Source organism: Anas platyrhynchos, chromosome 13, assembly GCF_047663525.1.
Source record: "Anas platyrhynchos isolate ZD024472 breed Pekin duck chromosome 13, IASCAAS_PekinDuck_T2T, whole genome shotgun sequence".
In the NCBI taxonomy this organism is placed as follows: Eukaryota; Metazoa; Chordata; class Aves; order Anseriformes; family Anatidae; genus Anas; species Anas platyrhynchos.
Genome location: NC_092599.1, coordinates 6,831,709 through 6,848,731, shown reverse-complemented (window position 1 = coordinate 6,848,731; position 17,023 = coordinate 6,831,709). Strand labels below are relative to the sequence as shown.

At 45.8% G+C, this 17,023-nt stretch overlaps 1 protein-coding gene across 31 annotated transcripts in view; it reads right to left on the bottom strand.

Moving 5' to 3' along the window:
* Positions 1-17,023, bottom strand: part of MAGI1 (membrane associated guanylate kinase, WW and PDZ domain containing 1) — a 320,740-nt gene that overhangs the window by 34,680 nt on the left and 269,037 nt on the right. For all 31 annotated transcript variants that reach the window (XM_027467716.3, XM_027467725.3, XM_027467723.3 and 28 more), the window contains one exon: positions 4,202-4,233. In XM_027467716.3, coding sequence (XP_027323517.1) covers positions 4,202-4,233 — 32 coding nt within the window. The remainder of the gene's footprint in view (positions 1-4,201; positions 4,234-17,023) is intronic.

The following is a 17,023-nucleotide window of genomic DNA, read 5'->3' as shown; positions in this document are numbered from 1 at the left end:
AAAAACTTTTTCAGAGGGACAGTTGTTTTTCCAGACAAAAATACTTTTAAAAGCCTGAAATATCTCAGTTTGGGAGTTGAAGAAGAGAGCAGAGAAAAGGGAAGACAACCATGGAAATCATGGATATATGTAATTAAATTGATTCAAGAGAACATTAATCAACTCTCACATCACTAGATCAGGACACGAACATCTCTTCATGTGCTGTTATCAGGTTCAGCTCTGAAGGAGCTCCTGAAATGGGGTGTGCCCAGATGATGGACTTTGTGCCTTGGTGCAAAGGCTGAGTTTTCCCAAGAGAGCTGAGCCAACTTCACGCTGGTGGCAGGATGGCTCTGCTCTCCTTCCTGCCTTCTTCTAGCTTTGGGCACATCCTCCTGGGTCCAGGTCTGACTGCCCACATCGAGCAGCTCCCACACAGGCAGAAAGCAGCCAAGCCAGGGCCAGGTGAGCAGGGGCTGTTTGGGGCCAGACCTCTGTAGACCTCACCCCGTGATGCTCTCGCTGTCCACCTCTTTCAGTGCAAAGAGAAGCTGACCAGTTGAACTGTGCTGACTTTGACAGCAGCTACAAAAGCACGGGGCACTGAGCTACCCACGACACCAGGACCATCCCTGACTCTGCAGTGAGAAGAGGAGGCAGCAGCGGTCCCTGTTTGGGACACAGGAGCCTTACAACAGGACTCCTTGCCCCCGCCATGAGTTCCTGAGCACTGAGCACCTCGCCATCCTCTGATGACAGGAGGGAAGAAAAAAGCAAAGGCCTTCAAATCTTCAGCTGAGGAGCTGTTGGGCTTCACAGGACACAGGAGGAAAACTGATTACCAAAGTGTACATGAGCCTGAAAGACACTGCAGATCCCCACATAGCAGAGCCCCATTTGTCATTCATGCCAAACGGACATGCATGTAGCTGTTACTTTGTACAGGGACTGCTAAAACAACGGAGAGCCATGACAGGGCTGAGAGGTGGCTGCAGGCAGGGCTGGGGCACTAACGGCAGCCCTGTACGGCTGCGTCAGGCCGAGAAACCCACAGCAGGGAGCGTGTCCTGCAGCGAGCCCACACCAAAGGCTTGGCATAGGAATCCCCAGGCACGAAACCACAAAAAGGGAAGAGCTGCTGGCTCCCCCGGCATTACAAGGTGGGGAGAAATGCTCTCTGAACGGAGAGGGATGTGTCATATTGTGCTGTGAAGCGATTTCTCCTGACAAAAACAGGACACGAAGCGGAGCCCCAGGTACTGCCAAGCCACCCGAAATACGCAGCAAGTCTCTCCGCAGGGACAGGCTGTGCACAGGAACTGCACTTTGGGCCACAGTTCAGCCAGGCTGACATTGTACCGAGAGAAAAGTAAGGTTTTTGGAAGGGCTTGGCACTTTCTCTCCCTGCAGTGATCTTGTCTGCTGCTGATCAAGCCGCAGAGTTTGTGCTCGAGAGCATTTTGGAGAAGAGCTGGTGCTGGCGGTGACAGCAAGCAGAGCTGGGAATGAGAATCTTTGCCCCCTTGTGGAGTGTTTTGATGCAAGCAAAAAAAAAAAAAAAAAGGGAATAGAAGAGAAAAGTTTGTTTTCATCCACGTTATACCAGGATAATTGCAGGGGAAATTGCTACGCTAGACAGAACTTTCACGCTGAAAATTTCTATCCCCAGACAGTCAATACAGAAGTACTGGCCATTTGCATGTAAAGATGAATCAATGGGAAACTGGAAACAAAGCAGCACAGAGAGCTGCTGTGGATCCATCCTCGGGAGCAGCGTAGGGGGAAGGAAGTGCCCAGTCCCTTTTTTGGCTGCAAACTTCAAGATCTGGCTCTGAAGATACATATATTTTAATCTAATTTGGCTCTTTCACCAAGGTTAAAAAGCTCTCCCTAAAATAAAAGAAACACAACAAAGCTCATCAGAAGATGCACAGGCTGAAAAATACAGCCCAAGAAAACTGAGCTCAAGGTAGCAAACTATTCCCAGACCTTGCCACAGCTCTAGCATGAAGAAAACCTCACCAGGGGCCTCCGACACCTCTTCTAAGCCGGGATGTGCCCAACAGCCTCAAGTCAGCCTTTTGGGAACACAGGACTGGGGCTGACAGCTAAAAATAGGGCTTGCTGGAGAAAGAGACAGCTGCAGGCAGTAAGTCAAGAGTGCACCAAGGATTTGGGAAAGGACAGGGGGTAACAAGAGCGGGCTTCTCACTTGAGCAGAGAGGAGCAGAGGATGAAGACCTGAGCTTGTGCTTGGCAGGGAACACAGCAGTGGGCAAGCCTGGCTCTGCTCTGCCAGGACAAAAGCGCTTTTCCTTGCCTGTGGGTTCCCCGAGGGGCTTTGCTGCAGGTTTTCTGCTTGTCACTGATACTGGGGATGGAGGCAGCGGCTCCACATGCCCACTGTGCCCCCACAAGGGGTGGCTGCTCGCTGGAGCTGCCGCGCAGTGCAGCAGCGTGGTGGTGCAGCGGTGCAACACGGCGCTGCTAATTACCGATGCAAATGATCCGGCGGGCAGGCAGCGGGAATAGGAGGCTCTGCTTTCTGTGAATCCTCAGCTTCAGATGCGACAGCATCGCCTGGGGCTGTAGCAAAATTTACTGGAGGGAGCCTCGAGCAAGGTGATGGGCTCAGGAGAGGCACGCGAGGGGCTGCTTCCCCAGGGCTGCCCAGCTCCTCCGAGCTAGCAGCAGGAAGAAACCTGCCATTGCAGTGCTGCACCTGTCTGCAGGCAGTGGCTTTGTTCCCCGAGGCTGGATTACCCCGATTTCACTGCTGCTCAGACTCTCAGGGAGCATCGCAGCCCCCCAGACAGGTGTCTGATGGCAGGAGCCCACTCCCAGACTCTGAACACACCGAGACTCGCTCAGCAGGGCTGGTTTCATGCCGCCAGACTTCGAAGTGAGTGCAGCAGCTCCCGCTCCGACCGGGGAAAAGTGTGCAGGCAGAGAAAAGAAACGTGCCAGCCGCGTACATCTCACACGCTGGCTTCTGTCTTACCGAGGGGCTGAATTAATCTCCGCATATGACACAGAGGCGAGCGCACTGGGTCTGACATGCCCGCGATTTGCGAGGGAGCGCACCCCGCGCTTCTGCCTCCCCGCATTAATGCGAGCTGACAACGGCACAGGCCTGGGCTCACGTGACTTTAATCAGCGCTGCCCTAAGCCATCAGAATCACATTAATTATTTCAGGGCTTTCTTTTGGGAGGAACGGAGACCTCGTACGGAAAGCGGGAGCCTTCTGCTCAGACCCTCGGCGAGGCTCGCGCCCAGCTCTGCAGCAAGGCGGCGGGCGCCCAGCTGCGGGTTTTGGCACCCGGGGGGGGTGTCGGTGAAGTTTCGCACGGTCTCGCAGCACAGCAAAGACCTCATGCACTCTGCTTCCCCAGAGCTCTTTTTCTCCCTCCCTCTCATCAGCAAACTGGAAACTTTCAAGCTTAAGTGCTCCACTCCCTTTAAAAATAAAGCATTTCTTTTCGTTGCATATAAATAGCATGTTAATTTTTTCCCACAATATCATGCACGGAGCTTTAATGACACTTTAGCTCACAGCTTGCATGCTATTAGCTAACATGCCATCCGGCTAACAGCTTTACATGGAAATAAGATCAGGAGGGACAAGGAAATGCCCAATTTTTTTTTTTCTTTGCAATAACACAACTCACACCTGCAGCACGATCCTGCTCAGAAGGAAAATGCCTCCAGAGCAGGCACTCGGAGAGCTGCCTGCATTCACAAGAAACTGCAAACACGCTCCGGTCGGGCTTTGTCTTTCTCGGCAAGGTACCCGCTGTCACATTCTGTCAATAATTCAGCCAAGGGTGCTCAGGAAAACTCAGGGAGTTAATGGAAAAGGTCAGTGCCTACAAACACCCGACAGAAACCGCTATCTGGCAAGAAGGTGGAGCCTCCCATCTTTCCAAAAGGAAACAATAGCTCTTTTTTGGGTAAGTTAAACAAGAGAGAGAAGCTCATCTGTCAGGGAAGGGGATCTGTAAACCTGAGGCTTTATTTGCAAACCAGCCCCTCTTCTGCACTGCATCCCGCTCTCATCTCCCCATGCAGCACAAGCTGTGCAAGGTAATCACGGCTGCAACAGAAAGACAACTTAAAGCAATCAAAGCCCGCAACCAAAACCATCCAAACTCACCCCTTCCTCCCTCAAAGCAGACAGACAGACAAAAATAATAGGTGGGAAAAAAAAAAAGTGCTTACCGACTTTGGGCTCTTCTTTGGGACCGGCAGTCCTGAAAAATGGCAACAAGGGAAAAAAAAAAAAATGAGCGTTAGCAGCGAAACGTTACCTTCCCTCACAGAAAAACCGCCTAGGTGTTTTCATCCGAACGTGGCCATCTGCAGAGTTAGGTCAGCTTTCCCCCTCGCGCCGGAGTTCCCAGTCTGTTCATATCGAATCAAAGCCCGGGGAGAGGCAGCGCGAGCGCGAGACGGGAGCGAGGGCGCGGGGGGAGCGCTGGCGCTGCATTAGCTATGCTGCCTTGTGCCGCAGCAGCCGGCAGGCTGCGAGAGAAACCCACAGCCCGCGGCAGGCACCGAGCGAGCCCCAGCACCCGGGCAGAATCGCCAACGCTCCCCCCTGGCTTAACGGGAGCCTGGGCGCCCAGTGAAGCCAGGGATGTTTGCCTTTTGACGCGATCGCCTTGTCGATTTTTACCGGGCCAATCACAGCAGCGCAGGGGGAACAGGTTGATTTTTTAAAAAGTATTTCTCTGGAAATAGATTTTTCTTTTTTTTTTTTTTTTTTTTTTGGATGGAAAAACCTACATCAGCTCGAGCTGGGAGGTGCCGGCTGGGCAAAGGAAAACAAAAGCACACAGGGGAGTGAGCTTTTATCCCTAAAAGCGTGAAAGCCACTGAGAAAACATGTTTCCTTCCTGTCCATCCTAAGTACAAATCTTTGAAGCCAGAGATTTTATCTGTTAGCTACAATTTCAGGGAGCTGTGGCTTGAAAGCAACACTGCGACTGCCCTGACCCTGGGGGGGTGCTGGGGAAGAGGGGGGCTTACACAGGTTGGAGGCGATGCTAAGGAAGGAACAACTGGGATGGCAAGAGAAGGTTTGTTCAAGGACAATTCTGCGTTTTGGAGCTGCCTCTTACTCGCTCTGTGATGAGTGTGAGCCAAGGAACTCAAGTGGGATTTGTACCGACTACTTCTGCGTGGCTCCGTTCCTAGCACAGGAGACGCTTGTCCGGGGGATTTTACCCCCAGTGCAGGAAGAGCTGTCCCCTGGGCACACCGCACAGCGTCCTCCTTCTCCTCTGCTGCCGGAGGAGAGGGAGCCCCCCCATTTTGCTCTGCGTGGCACTCCAAAAAAGAACCATAAACTAAAGCACAGATTACCCTCCACACTAAGTGCTCAGTAATTCAGACGTCTGAAATCTGCTTTTGTCTTTAGGATGTGATTTATGTGGCATTTATGCCACATTATGTTTTCTACTTCATGCATTTTGTCTGTGCTAAAAACCATGCCCTCGTCTAACTTTTGCACAGAGAATAAAATAAGTGATGCAAGCGAATTACAAATGTGCCTGGGAAGAAGCTCATTTTAAGGTAATTAGGGAAATGTTAGTTCTGAATAGGGAAGATCCACAATTAAAAACGATAAACAGAGCTCACTTTGCTGCCTGCTCGCAGACAGGGATGAGAACTGCAATGAGCATTTTAAATGAAATGTTTTCTGCTCTTGAGGAACATCCGCGCTCTGCACGTCACTGCGGAGCACTCCCAGGCACAAGCAGATACCCCTCCAGGCACTGATTGATCGAGGGACACGGGAACATCAAAACTGTCTGAACTGAACAACTGAGGCTGCAGCTCCCTTTCTGCCGGCCGTGACTGCGTTTGCATAATGGACTTCAAGAGTAAAGCACTAACAACGTGCATGGCAAGACACATTTTTAACAGGCATCATTTATCACAGACGGAAGCACACGGACAGGAATTCTCTCTTCCCCCTCCTTCCACATGCATGCACACACGTTTACTCTTCCTTTCCAAGAGATGCTCTTTCCTATTAAATCAATAGGTAGGACAGAGCTCCATGCATGCACGCACCCTTGGCAGAGCAACACGAGCCTGAAGAGGCATTGCAGCAATTTCAATGTTCCTTGCAAATTACAAAGCGGAGATGCAGCTGAGCTGTTGGTTCAAACTGTACCAGAATTTAGGGTATTGCATCACAGCCATTAAATGTTAAAATTTACTAACTACGAGCTACTGAGCAAACCTTTTCTTCAAAGTTTGTCGTTAATTTGAGCTTTTCCAATCTAAAAGAGATGGAAAATGGTTGAAAAATGATGGAAAATGCCCACAAGGCCACTGTTTGGCAGGTCCTTCAGAGGCTGATGTATCTTAGCAGTGTTCCTGCTCTGTACCAGTGTTTGCTGCAGAATTTGCAGTAATTGACTTTTTACTAAAATGAGTGGCTGCAGAACACGTCCACAAATACTGTTAGCTTTTCGTGGGACAAGCTTACAGTCAGGGGAATAACGTGCCTGTACATTTCCCTGTAACGAAGTTATTTATTCACCTAATTAGGGACTCGGTTCTTGACGCAGCAGGCCAAACGAGCAAATGATAGGTGTAACATGTAGTTTTCATGCTCAGATGATGGAAAGGATGTGCTATTTAACAGTGACGAACGCAAAGCGCTTGCATAAGCCCCAGCTCCTGGGAGCGCCACAAGCAAGAAAATGATGAGCTTTTCCAGAAGCTTATGGCACACGCAAGTGCCCACGCCTCTGAATTCGGGGTGGTGTCAGCTCAGAATTACAACGTTCATCTTTCTGTTACATTAACCGCATCCCATCGCCGCCCAAGCACTGCTCATGCTGTGCCTTGCCTGGCTGTGCGCATCCTGGAGGCTGCCCATCCGCTCCTGAAGCCCTCCCACGAGTTTCCAGAGGAAAATGGACCACACCTGGACTTAACACTTTGCATCTCCCAGGCATTTTTGCCAGTTTTTGGTGCTCAGAGTCACGTCATTCACATCTCTAGATAGACAAGCCACAAGGCTTTGCTACCTCTCCCCCCCTCAAATTTGACAAGGGAGCAGTAATGGTTGTACCAACACTGTTGGCAGCGTGGTTCCTCTGTGATTTAATCCACGTGGACATCTCCAGCCAGCACAGTAAATGCATCTCGTAATCTTGGGGGCTTTTGGAGGTGCAGATCAGAGCAGTGCAAGCGAGCGGGGCTGGTGTCATCACAGAGTTAACAGTGTTTTACAACAAACCAGCACATCTGGTAAACAATGTCAATATGACCCAAACCCCCTTGAATGGGCTCATTGTAGCTACTTACAGAATGTGACTGGAATTAAATTAATTAGAAAACACAAATTACTCTCCTCTAAATAACAATGTAATAAAGCAACTGCTTAATGAAAAATACCAGTGATCAGCGAGCAATCCACAAGCACAAAAAAAGGGATTGTAATCACACTAAATTCGCAGACTCGTCAGTAAGGGAAGAAAGGCTTCATACAAGGTTAGTCAAAAATGAGTCAGATGCAAGGATCTAAATTAAACTAATTATCACAGAGATTATTACATTTATCTTAACAAAACCTCTCTCTTTTTTCTCCAGTACTCCCTAAAGCTCTATGTACAGCTGGCTGCATCCATCTGCTCAACTATGTTTTGTAACGCAGGGAAAAAAATGCAAATCATGAAGCGAGTTTTGTACCATGACTCCAGCACTCTTTATGCCTTTACCCATCACGGGCAATATTCTGCTGCGTGACACCGAATTATGCTGTGAATGATGCAGTGCACGCAGTAAGGTCGCAGTAAGTTCCTTTCATATCGTTCAGCGTGTGTTAATTCTGCAGGCTTCTGCAGTAAACCTTTTGGTGCTGGGAAGCTGTGAGTACCCCGATCCTACATGCTATGGGATCATGGGGAAGCCCAGGGACGTAACGGGGAAGTCACCCCCAGGTGTTGCTGTTTGTAACATGCAGTGGTCCTCAATCTGTACACGAACATTTTTTCAACCCTTTTGTCTTTATGCAACCAAAGTAGCATGGGCAGACCACAACACGTGGCAAATTGTGTTTCATTGAGCACGTACAGAACGCGATATTTAACTCCAAATCTGTACCATAACCTGGGCCGGACTCTGGTGACAGACCTCAGAAGACCACAGATGTTCAAAAATTACCCAGATGGACACCAGACACATCACATTTGAGACACAGTGAATTAAAATGATCAAAGGCTGAATCCGAAGGAAGACATCCAGTCATCACCTCTGTACAGCTCAATTATGTGAAGGTCAGTTGGAGGGAACACTTCTTCTACCACCAACAAATATATATATGTATGTATATACATGCATAAAACACACATATATATATGTTATAACACATATATGTAGATATATGTATGCACACATAAAATATAAGCATATATTTATGGTATTATAGGTATATTATGGTGTTATAGGTACCTATACCTATGCATATATAGGGATGTATTTCAACAGGGTTCCAGCTGAACTTATTCAGTAGCAGTTTGCACAACCCATCCACAGGACAAAGGTGCTTGAAGTCGCTAAGAGCCCACCCAGAACCTAGATATATCATCTTATTTATTGCTAACAATCTCTGTGGCAACTGCTCAACACTTTTCAGTCTTTGCGTGCTTTTGCAGACAACGAAACAGAACAACTGGGAGAAGATCTGTGCTTCCCAGGACTGTTTAACATTTCCAATCAGGACACCCTGTGGACCACCTGCATCCAACAACAAAAACGTGGTAGGTGAGTCCAGGTGAAGAGGTCACCCATTTGGTTTTGCCTTTATGTGGTCTGCAGCCCAGAATGCACAACAGCTGAAAATTAGGGGGAGATGAATAAAAACACAAGAAATGAAAGATTGCAGTCGGTGTCACAAGGTTAACATTTGCAGAGAAAATATTCCTGCTTGGGAAAAAAATAACAACTAGCTTTCTAAACACTGTGCTGAATAAAAGCCAAAGGCTGTATCAAAGGGAACAGACACTGTGAAAGATGAGGGGTAAAGTACCGGAATCAGGGGGTGCATAACTGTATATGGCATTGCACATTGATCGCTATTTTCTGTGTGCAAAAGAAGGAACTCTAAATAATTAACACTAATGGCCATTAGCGTTGCTGGGGGCAGGGGAGATGAGGTGGTAGTGACAAAGCAATCCCTTTGATTCTGTATAATCCACTGCCAAAGAATTTTTAATAAAGGACAAAAACTATCTAACAAAAAATGGAGGGAAGATGATCTTTTCCAGAGTGAACAAAGATCAAGGAAATGTGCCAGAATAATTGGCAGCAAGAGACCCAAGTTTGCACACAGCTGTAAGGAACTCCACCAAGAAGAAAACCCCTACCTTGTCCCTGGCCAACTTTCCTGCCCATCATTGTGATCTGCATAACAGGAGCATCGCTGTGCTAGCAAAAAAAAAAAATCAGCTCTGCAACACGAGCTTTAAGTGAGAGAATAATTTACACTGAAGGAATTTAGCCCTGCCATAAATCAAGTTTGGTAGCTATCAAATAAAGTGAAAAATGCCACGTTTCTGATGCTAATGTTGAATGCTAATGCTAAGAATGAATTGTTTTCAAGAGACCATCTCGGGCATTATTAACCCACTGGCACTAGCAAAAAGCATAATGAGGCATAGTATATTATCACCATTAACAAGAATTTCAGCTTTAGGTGCTCTAAAGATGTTTAATTGTATTAACTTCAATTAGTCATTCTCGGTCAGGATGCAAAACAATTCCCTTCATTTGCAAATCCAGTCATATTTGCAGCATCTCAAACCAGAACCGACTGCAGAAGTGGTAAAGAAGATATAGGCCAATAAAATGCTATTTAATTACTACGAAAATATAAATTTAACTATGTAGTAAGATACATACGGTAAAGCCAAGACAGTAAGATAATAAAGTGATTGAGAATTAGTGCAACCATTACCCATCCAGCCAATGGCTGGAAGCATGTCAGCAGTTGTTAGAATTTTATTTATGAAGCTCATTAAATGAAGAGTTTTTCCTAAAGCTTGAGCGGTTGAAGTCATTTGCTTAAATGAAAATCTCTGTTAATATTTAAACAAATACGTACATACACATTAAATTTGTTAAACCTCAGGAATTTGAGAAGGTGAACACCAAAACTGTAAAGTAATTAGAAACCTTCATGTCCTCTATATATATGTGCATGTGTACATAATATAAATTTACACGTGTACATAATATAAATTTATATGTATTTCCATATACTACAAGTGGCTATGCATGAAGCTACTTACCCTTTAGCACAAGCCCACAAAACCTACGACTTGCATCCTTTACTTCCTGAAGTTAAGCGAAATAAACCAGGGGTTCAATTTCTAGGTTGGAAAGGCCCAGTCCCAAATGCCATCTCCTCAGCTGACTGTCCCAGAGCATGGCCATGCAGGCACCAAAGGGAGGTGGCACTTGGAAGACTATCTCATGTGCCTCCCCGAGCTTAGCACGGAGCACACTGCTGGAGGAAAAAGCTTATTTTGCTGCTGTCACATCCAGAGCTATCTCCCGAGGGCATTTGTCTTCAGACTTATTGCAGCATGGTTACAAGGTGTAAATCCACATGCTCAAACCTGTTTGGTTTATGGCAGGTTCTCATATTTCATATTTGGTCAGCAGCTCGTACAAAGGGGATGCCTGCAAATAGGGCCCTCCTGGCATTAGTTTGCTGTTGCTATCAATAAGTAACATCCCTTAGTAATACGCTAATATTTACAGAGTGTTCAGCCAGATTCTGTCCTGGGGTGTGCACACACAAACACTGCACACCAAGACAGGATTTTTACTAGAGAACAGATTTGCCATGACTTTATCAATCTAAAATACAGTTTTCTATAAAAATAAGTCAGTAACTCAGTATACTTCTATGTATGTAGCTGTGTATCTCAGAAACTAACCCTTGAAGATAAAGATGGAGTCAAAACTTCTGGGGACCCATCTCTGCCTGCCACATCCCTCCCAACATCACCTCCCTGTGTCCCCAGCATCCTTTACCAGCTGCTCCAGTGCCCTGAAATTCAGCCTCCTCCACCCAGTTCCTCTGGTTTACCTGCCTGTCAGCTCCCCCAGTCCAAGACACGGCACGCTGCAGCCTCCTGACAACACAAAAGGCACTGCTTTAAGAGGGGCATAAGGCTGGTACAGTCCTAATTACTACCACCATCACACCTGATCAAGGAAAAAAAACACAGAAAGGAAGACAAAGGAAATCCCGATGCTGGGTAGGGAAAAAGAAATAATAAAAATCCACAATTAAATTCAGAAAAGACTTAGAAACACAAGGGTATATATTTAAAAACAAGCTGTCTCAGAACAAAACCATCCACTAGTACATTATAACACTATCTTTCTTCCTCAGTTTTGCCTACCTGCTACTGCTTTTAATGACTCTCCCAATGTAGTTAATTACAGTGATAAACAAAGCCCTTTCTTGGATTTCTGATAGCTCATTAATTCTGTTATGACTGGTTATTATACTGCCAAATCAGGGCAGCAGCCACCGCACCCACCTGCAGGGTGGCTGATAAAAACTCCTTATTTACAAGTACACTCACACCCAAATGCCACACAGGCAGCACGAACGGGTAGGAGGAAAAACTGGGCGGAATAAAACCCTCTGAGCTGCACAGCTCCAAGTCTGCTCCATTTCCCGCTGTGCAAATCCTGATGAAGATGTGGGAGGCCCATCTCTAGCTAAATCTGCCTTATCTAACGCCTAGTACTAGGTTCTGCTGTGCCACCTTGTGTTACAGCACATCACATTTGATAGAAAACAACGCTGCGTGGATTTGAGTTGCTCCATTTCTACCACTTCAGTATTTAATACCAAAACCAAATCAAAACATAAGGCGAAAAAAAACCCTACAACTTTCAAAACCTCAAGCTGGGGAGAACAAAAGGCTTTGGGAAGCATTTCAGAGCTCTCGCCTTTCATTTGCTAAGCAACCTCCAGTTTTGTTCTCATCTAAGAACGAGCAGCTTTCTGAAAGATAAGGTGGTTCATGCAATAAAACATCCCGATGAGATTTCAGACATTTTTTTCTCCCAGCATTCAGCGATTGCTTTGGTTTCCTTCCCGATTTTAAAGCAGATCCAGTGCCACAGAAAGGCAGCCAAGTGTATAACGTGCACAGCGCCGCTATCATGTTGTCGGCGTGCAACATTATGCGAACCTGAAATGATGTTGTTAATCCAAATATGTTAATTGCTCATCTCCTTAATAATCAAAGTACAGGTTTGCTCCTGGCCTCCAGGCACACTTCATGAAATGGCTCCAAACTTTAGGAAATTATCTCAGCCCTTAAAATTAAGGCAAAGCGTGTTACAAAATGCCACGCAATGAATCAGCAACTGCTCGGTGCTCTTCTGCCCTTCCCGGTGGCTCTGGAGCTCGGTGACACACATGTCTGGGGGACACGAGATACGGCACAGAAAGGCCGTGCTGCCACAGAAATGCAGGGCAACTGATGCAAAACTAACGCTGACCCAAAAAGCAGATTTCCGGCATCTCTCCATTTGCTTACTCATTTCTAGAAGAGCATCAGTGCAAACGGAGTTAATGAAGGGTGGCTGAGGGGAAAACACTTGTGCCTCCAACGTCCTACAGATCAGAGTCAGCACTTTGCATGCCCCACACCAGCAAGAGCTGGAAATTCTGCAGGCAATTAAAATGTCCACATTCCAGCAATGCCAATTTTCCTTCATTATCAAAATTGCAATAAAATATATGGCAACAAAGTTGGTGAGGGATCTGGAGAACAAGTCCTACGAGGAGCGGCTGAGGGAGCTGGGCTTGTTCAGCCTGGAGAAGAGGAGGCTCAGGGGCGACCTTATCGCTCTCTACAGATACCTTAAGGGAGGCTGTAGAGAGGTGGGGGTTGGCCTGTTCTCCCACGTGCCTGGTGACAGGACGAGGGGGAATGGGCTAAAGTTGCACCAGGGGAGTTTTAGGTTGGATATTAGGAAGAACTTCTTTACTGAAAGGGTTGTTAGGCACTGGAACAGGCTGCCCAGGGAGGTGGTGGAGTCACCATCCCTGGAGGTCTTTAAAAGATGTTTAGATGTAGAGCTTAGGGATATGGCTTAGTGGAGGACTGGTTAGTGTTAGGTCAGAGGTTGGACTAGGTGATCTTGGAGGTCTCTTCCAACCTAGACGATTCTGTGATTCTGTGATAAAGCTGTTGGTTTTTGGAGTCGGGTGCTCATAGGGAAGATCTGCACTGTTTGAAGTTTCTTAACCTTTGGGGTTTTGAAAAGGCAATTAATATGAATACTAGAGGCTTGGGATAAAAAGACAGAATAATACTTAGTATTTTTTGTATCTGGAATTTTGGGGCCTTAAACGAAGTGCTTGGGCTTACTGAGGTTGATATTTGAATTTGTCTCTTCCTATTTCAACTGGATGCCTTGCACTGAGAAACTCCAGCATGACCTGGTAAGGCTAATTAATTAGTTCCTGCAAATGCACTGTTTGTATGAACATTAGTAATGCACATCGAACTCTAAGGTGCCTCGACAAGCTACCAACAATTATCCTTTGTGGCTACAGGCATTTGTAGGCATTCAAGACCTTGCTGAAACCCTACTGCCTCCTGGAGTCTAATGGGGGCCTTGCCATGAACTTCAGCGACACCAAAACTTCATGGTTTTGGTAAACACAGTTGTCCCAAGCCTTGCAAATTCAGATCATCAAACCCAAACGGTTAATGTCACTAAGATTAACACCTGTAAAGCACTTTGAAGGAGAAAAACACTGCATAATCCCCAAATATTACATTATTTATAAGACGACCTGATTTTAAATGTAAAGTTTGGCTTATTTTTATCACAAAGAAAAACAAGTTCCTGCTAGCTTGCTTTACAAAACCAATTACCAGTGATCAGTGTATTGTGCTGCATAACAATACGCTGCATTGCCCCAAAAAGGCACATCTAATGCTCCGGAGCTGTTCAGAGGAAAATTAACTTGCACAGTGCATCGAAATGCATGCATATAAGCAATCCTAATAAGGGCTATGAACTTCAAACTTGTTATTAAAAATACCAGAATGTGTAACGTTTCCTTTATTTCATCTTTTCTTGACTTGAACTGATTTTTGTACCTGCTCCTTGATATACTGGTCCCTAATCAGAATAAGACTGTAAGGGAATGGTAAATGTGACATCAAAACTTGCTTTAAACTTGTTTTAAAGTCTCATCAGCTTTTTTTTGGCCTTGTTTGAATATAATTTTGCTAAACAGGGAGAAGAGAACAGTAAAGACTGACTCAGTAGATTGGAAAAAAAAGATGCATCTACTCCCAGTTAAAGGTTCTCCAAGCTCAGCTCCTCTCCTGCACCGCAACTCATGGAAACCAGGCAGCTTGTGTGGAAATTATATTAAACTTGATGTAGTGTTTACACAATGTGTTTGTTCTAGGATTATCTGTTTTTTGAAAACAGAAAGATAACATTGCAAAATGTTTAAAAAATATTTCATTTTTTATGCATTTGGTAGACAAACTTAAAAACTTTACTTATCTGATTTCCTTCCATGAAGGCAAATCTATTTAAAGGAAATAGTAACAAAATTAAACAACGGAAAGTGATCGATAGCAGATTTTTAAATGCCAAGTAAGTTCCCAATTAAATCAGGAAATAGTAAGTCTGGAGTCATAAAGCAATGGCCCTGACATTACAAAAAGGAAAAGAAAAATAGAAAAATAAATCCTGGCATTACATATGTACATATATTTCTTTAAACATGCTGTGATTCTCATTTTTAACATAATTTACTAAATAAATATGTGCACCTGTGAGCTATCAAAAAAAATATATCCCCACCTGTTACTTCTGGATGGTGTTAGTAGCACTACAGTATCAGGCGTTTTACAGTGTGCGTGTCAAAATAACCTGCACGGAGTGACAAACTGCTGAGAGCCAACAGGCGTGATGGGAGACACCTGAGCAGAAGGCACTGGGAGCACTGGGAGCTGGTGGTGGTTGACAGAAGGGAAGGAGGCTGAGGCAAGAAAGAATTGAGAAGACTTGAAATGGGGTTTTCAGAAGCGTAGAGGTGAGCTGAGCACACCGTATGGCAGAGAGGAGTTAGGTCTGCTCCTGCTTCTGGTGAGGGAAGATGCCACAACGTGGTGGGCTAAGGGGTAGAACGAGAAACCCACCGCCAGGGAGGGCTGCAGGATGATCCTTACCGGCAGCTCTGAGCCCAGAGAGGTGGATTTTCATGGGGTGCCTGCAGATCCAAGCATGGGACAAAGACCCCAGTATAGTGCTCTGCTCCCTCTGTGCTGAGAACTGAAAACACTGCTGGAAACCCTGAACTTTTCTTCCCTTTCCAGAAGCTTTGGCACAGGCTAACACGCTCTGTGGCAACGGTCATCCGATTCCCAGGTTGTGATTTTGTCCTAAAAACAGTTTGGACTCACTTTTCCTCTCCTTCAGCAGCTGCTAAGGCAGTTTGAGATTTTCTGGCAGCTAGATGCAGGAGTGGCATGACTTTCATCTCACTCTTCACTGCAAGCCTAAAGGGCAAACAGAAGTGAGTGGCTTGTTCAAAAGAGTTCAAGCCTCTACTGAATAGCTGATTGCGACTCTAATTACCATGGTTTTGCATCATTAGGGATAGCAACTGAAAAGGAGCTCTAATTCCAACACTGTGAGATTAGACTTTTTTTTTTTTTTGGCTCTTACCACTCAATGATTGCTTTCCAACACTTTTGGTAGGGACAGGAAGGTAAAGTTCCCTTTCTGTGGGGGTAGAGGGATCTCAATAAACAAGGACAAAGACAACATTTTCACTTATAAAATTCAGACAGATAGGGGTTTGTGGTGGGGGAAGAAAAAAGGGAGGAGATGTCCTCTGAACCCAGCAGTGGTAATGGATCTTACTTGGTTTGGGTTCTTGTGCTCAGTGTCGCTGTAACTTACACCCAAGCATTGTAGCTTGACACTCCAGATCTCAAAGAGCAATCTGATTTCAATCACGCTGTTATAATGTGCGTGCAATTATAAGTTGTTACGATATATTGTTTGTAAAGCTTTCCCACCGTGTCTAAAGGATCTTCTAACCCTCTCTGCCCTGGCTGGGGGGAGCTTGAAGCTGTAGCCAGCAGCACAAAGAAAAAGATGAAAATCTTTATATTACTATATTACGTTTCAAGGGCCTAAACACAAGATAAATAGAGAAAAAAAAAAAGTCCTTCCATTTTAGGCTACTGAAAGACCCTTCGAGTCCAGAGCAGTGGAGTCCAGCACTCATTTTTGGCACAAGAGGAAGGAGTTAACTCCTCTCCATGGGAAGTGGTGGAGGTTAATTAGCCTCACACGCCAAGAGTATCTCTGGAACAGCAAGGGAGGCTTCATATAGCTAAGCAGACTTAATAGGTTTATTGCTTTCAAGCTCTGTAATTTCGTTCCGTTGCTACAAACCTCTCCTGTAGTTATATGTATCGCAAGGACCTTCTTAAGGCTGAGTCAAGGAGCAAACCAGCAGGGTGATCCAGCACAGGCCTCCCCACTCCTTCCTGCCTCATCTCTCCCCACAACCATCTTCCATTTAATTCAACCTGAAATTGAGATTTCATCACTGACTGCTTTTACATGGAGGTTAGCACTCAGGTGCCCACTGATGGCATTTACACAGGTCAATGCTGCTCAGTCTCCCCTTCCCACAAAACACATGTGGTTCTGAAACTCCAACATCTGTACCATTTATGTCTCAGAAGACTGATTTCCGTTCCCTGATTTAATGTCAATTTTGCACTAGGGAAACTGCACTGATCTGCACGTCACATGTGAGTGACATCTCAACTGCATGCTTTTGCTTTGATCTCCAGTGAAGTGGGAACACACCTTTGAGGGGATTACACAGATCAGGCTCAAGGTTTATGCTACTTTCAGCCTTCTGGTCAATAAAGATGCCAGCGAGCACCAACCGTGAACGCTTGGAGAGGAAACTGTCCAGTCAAACCTGCA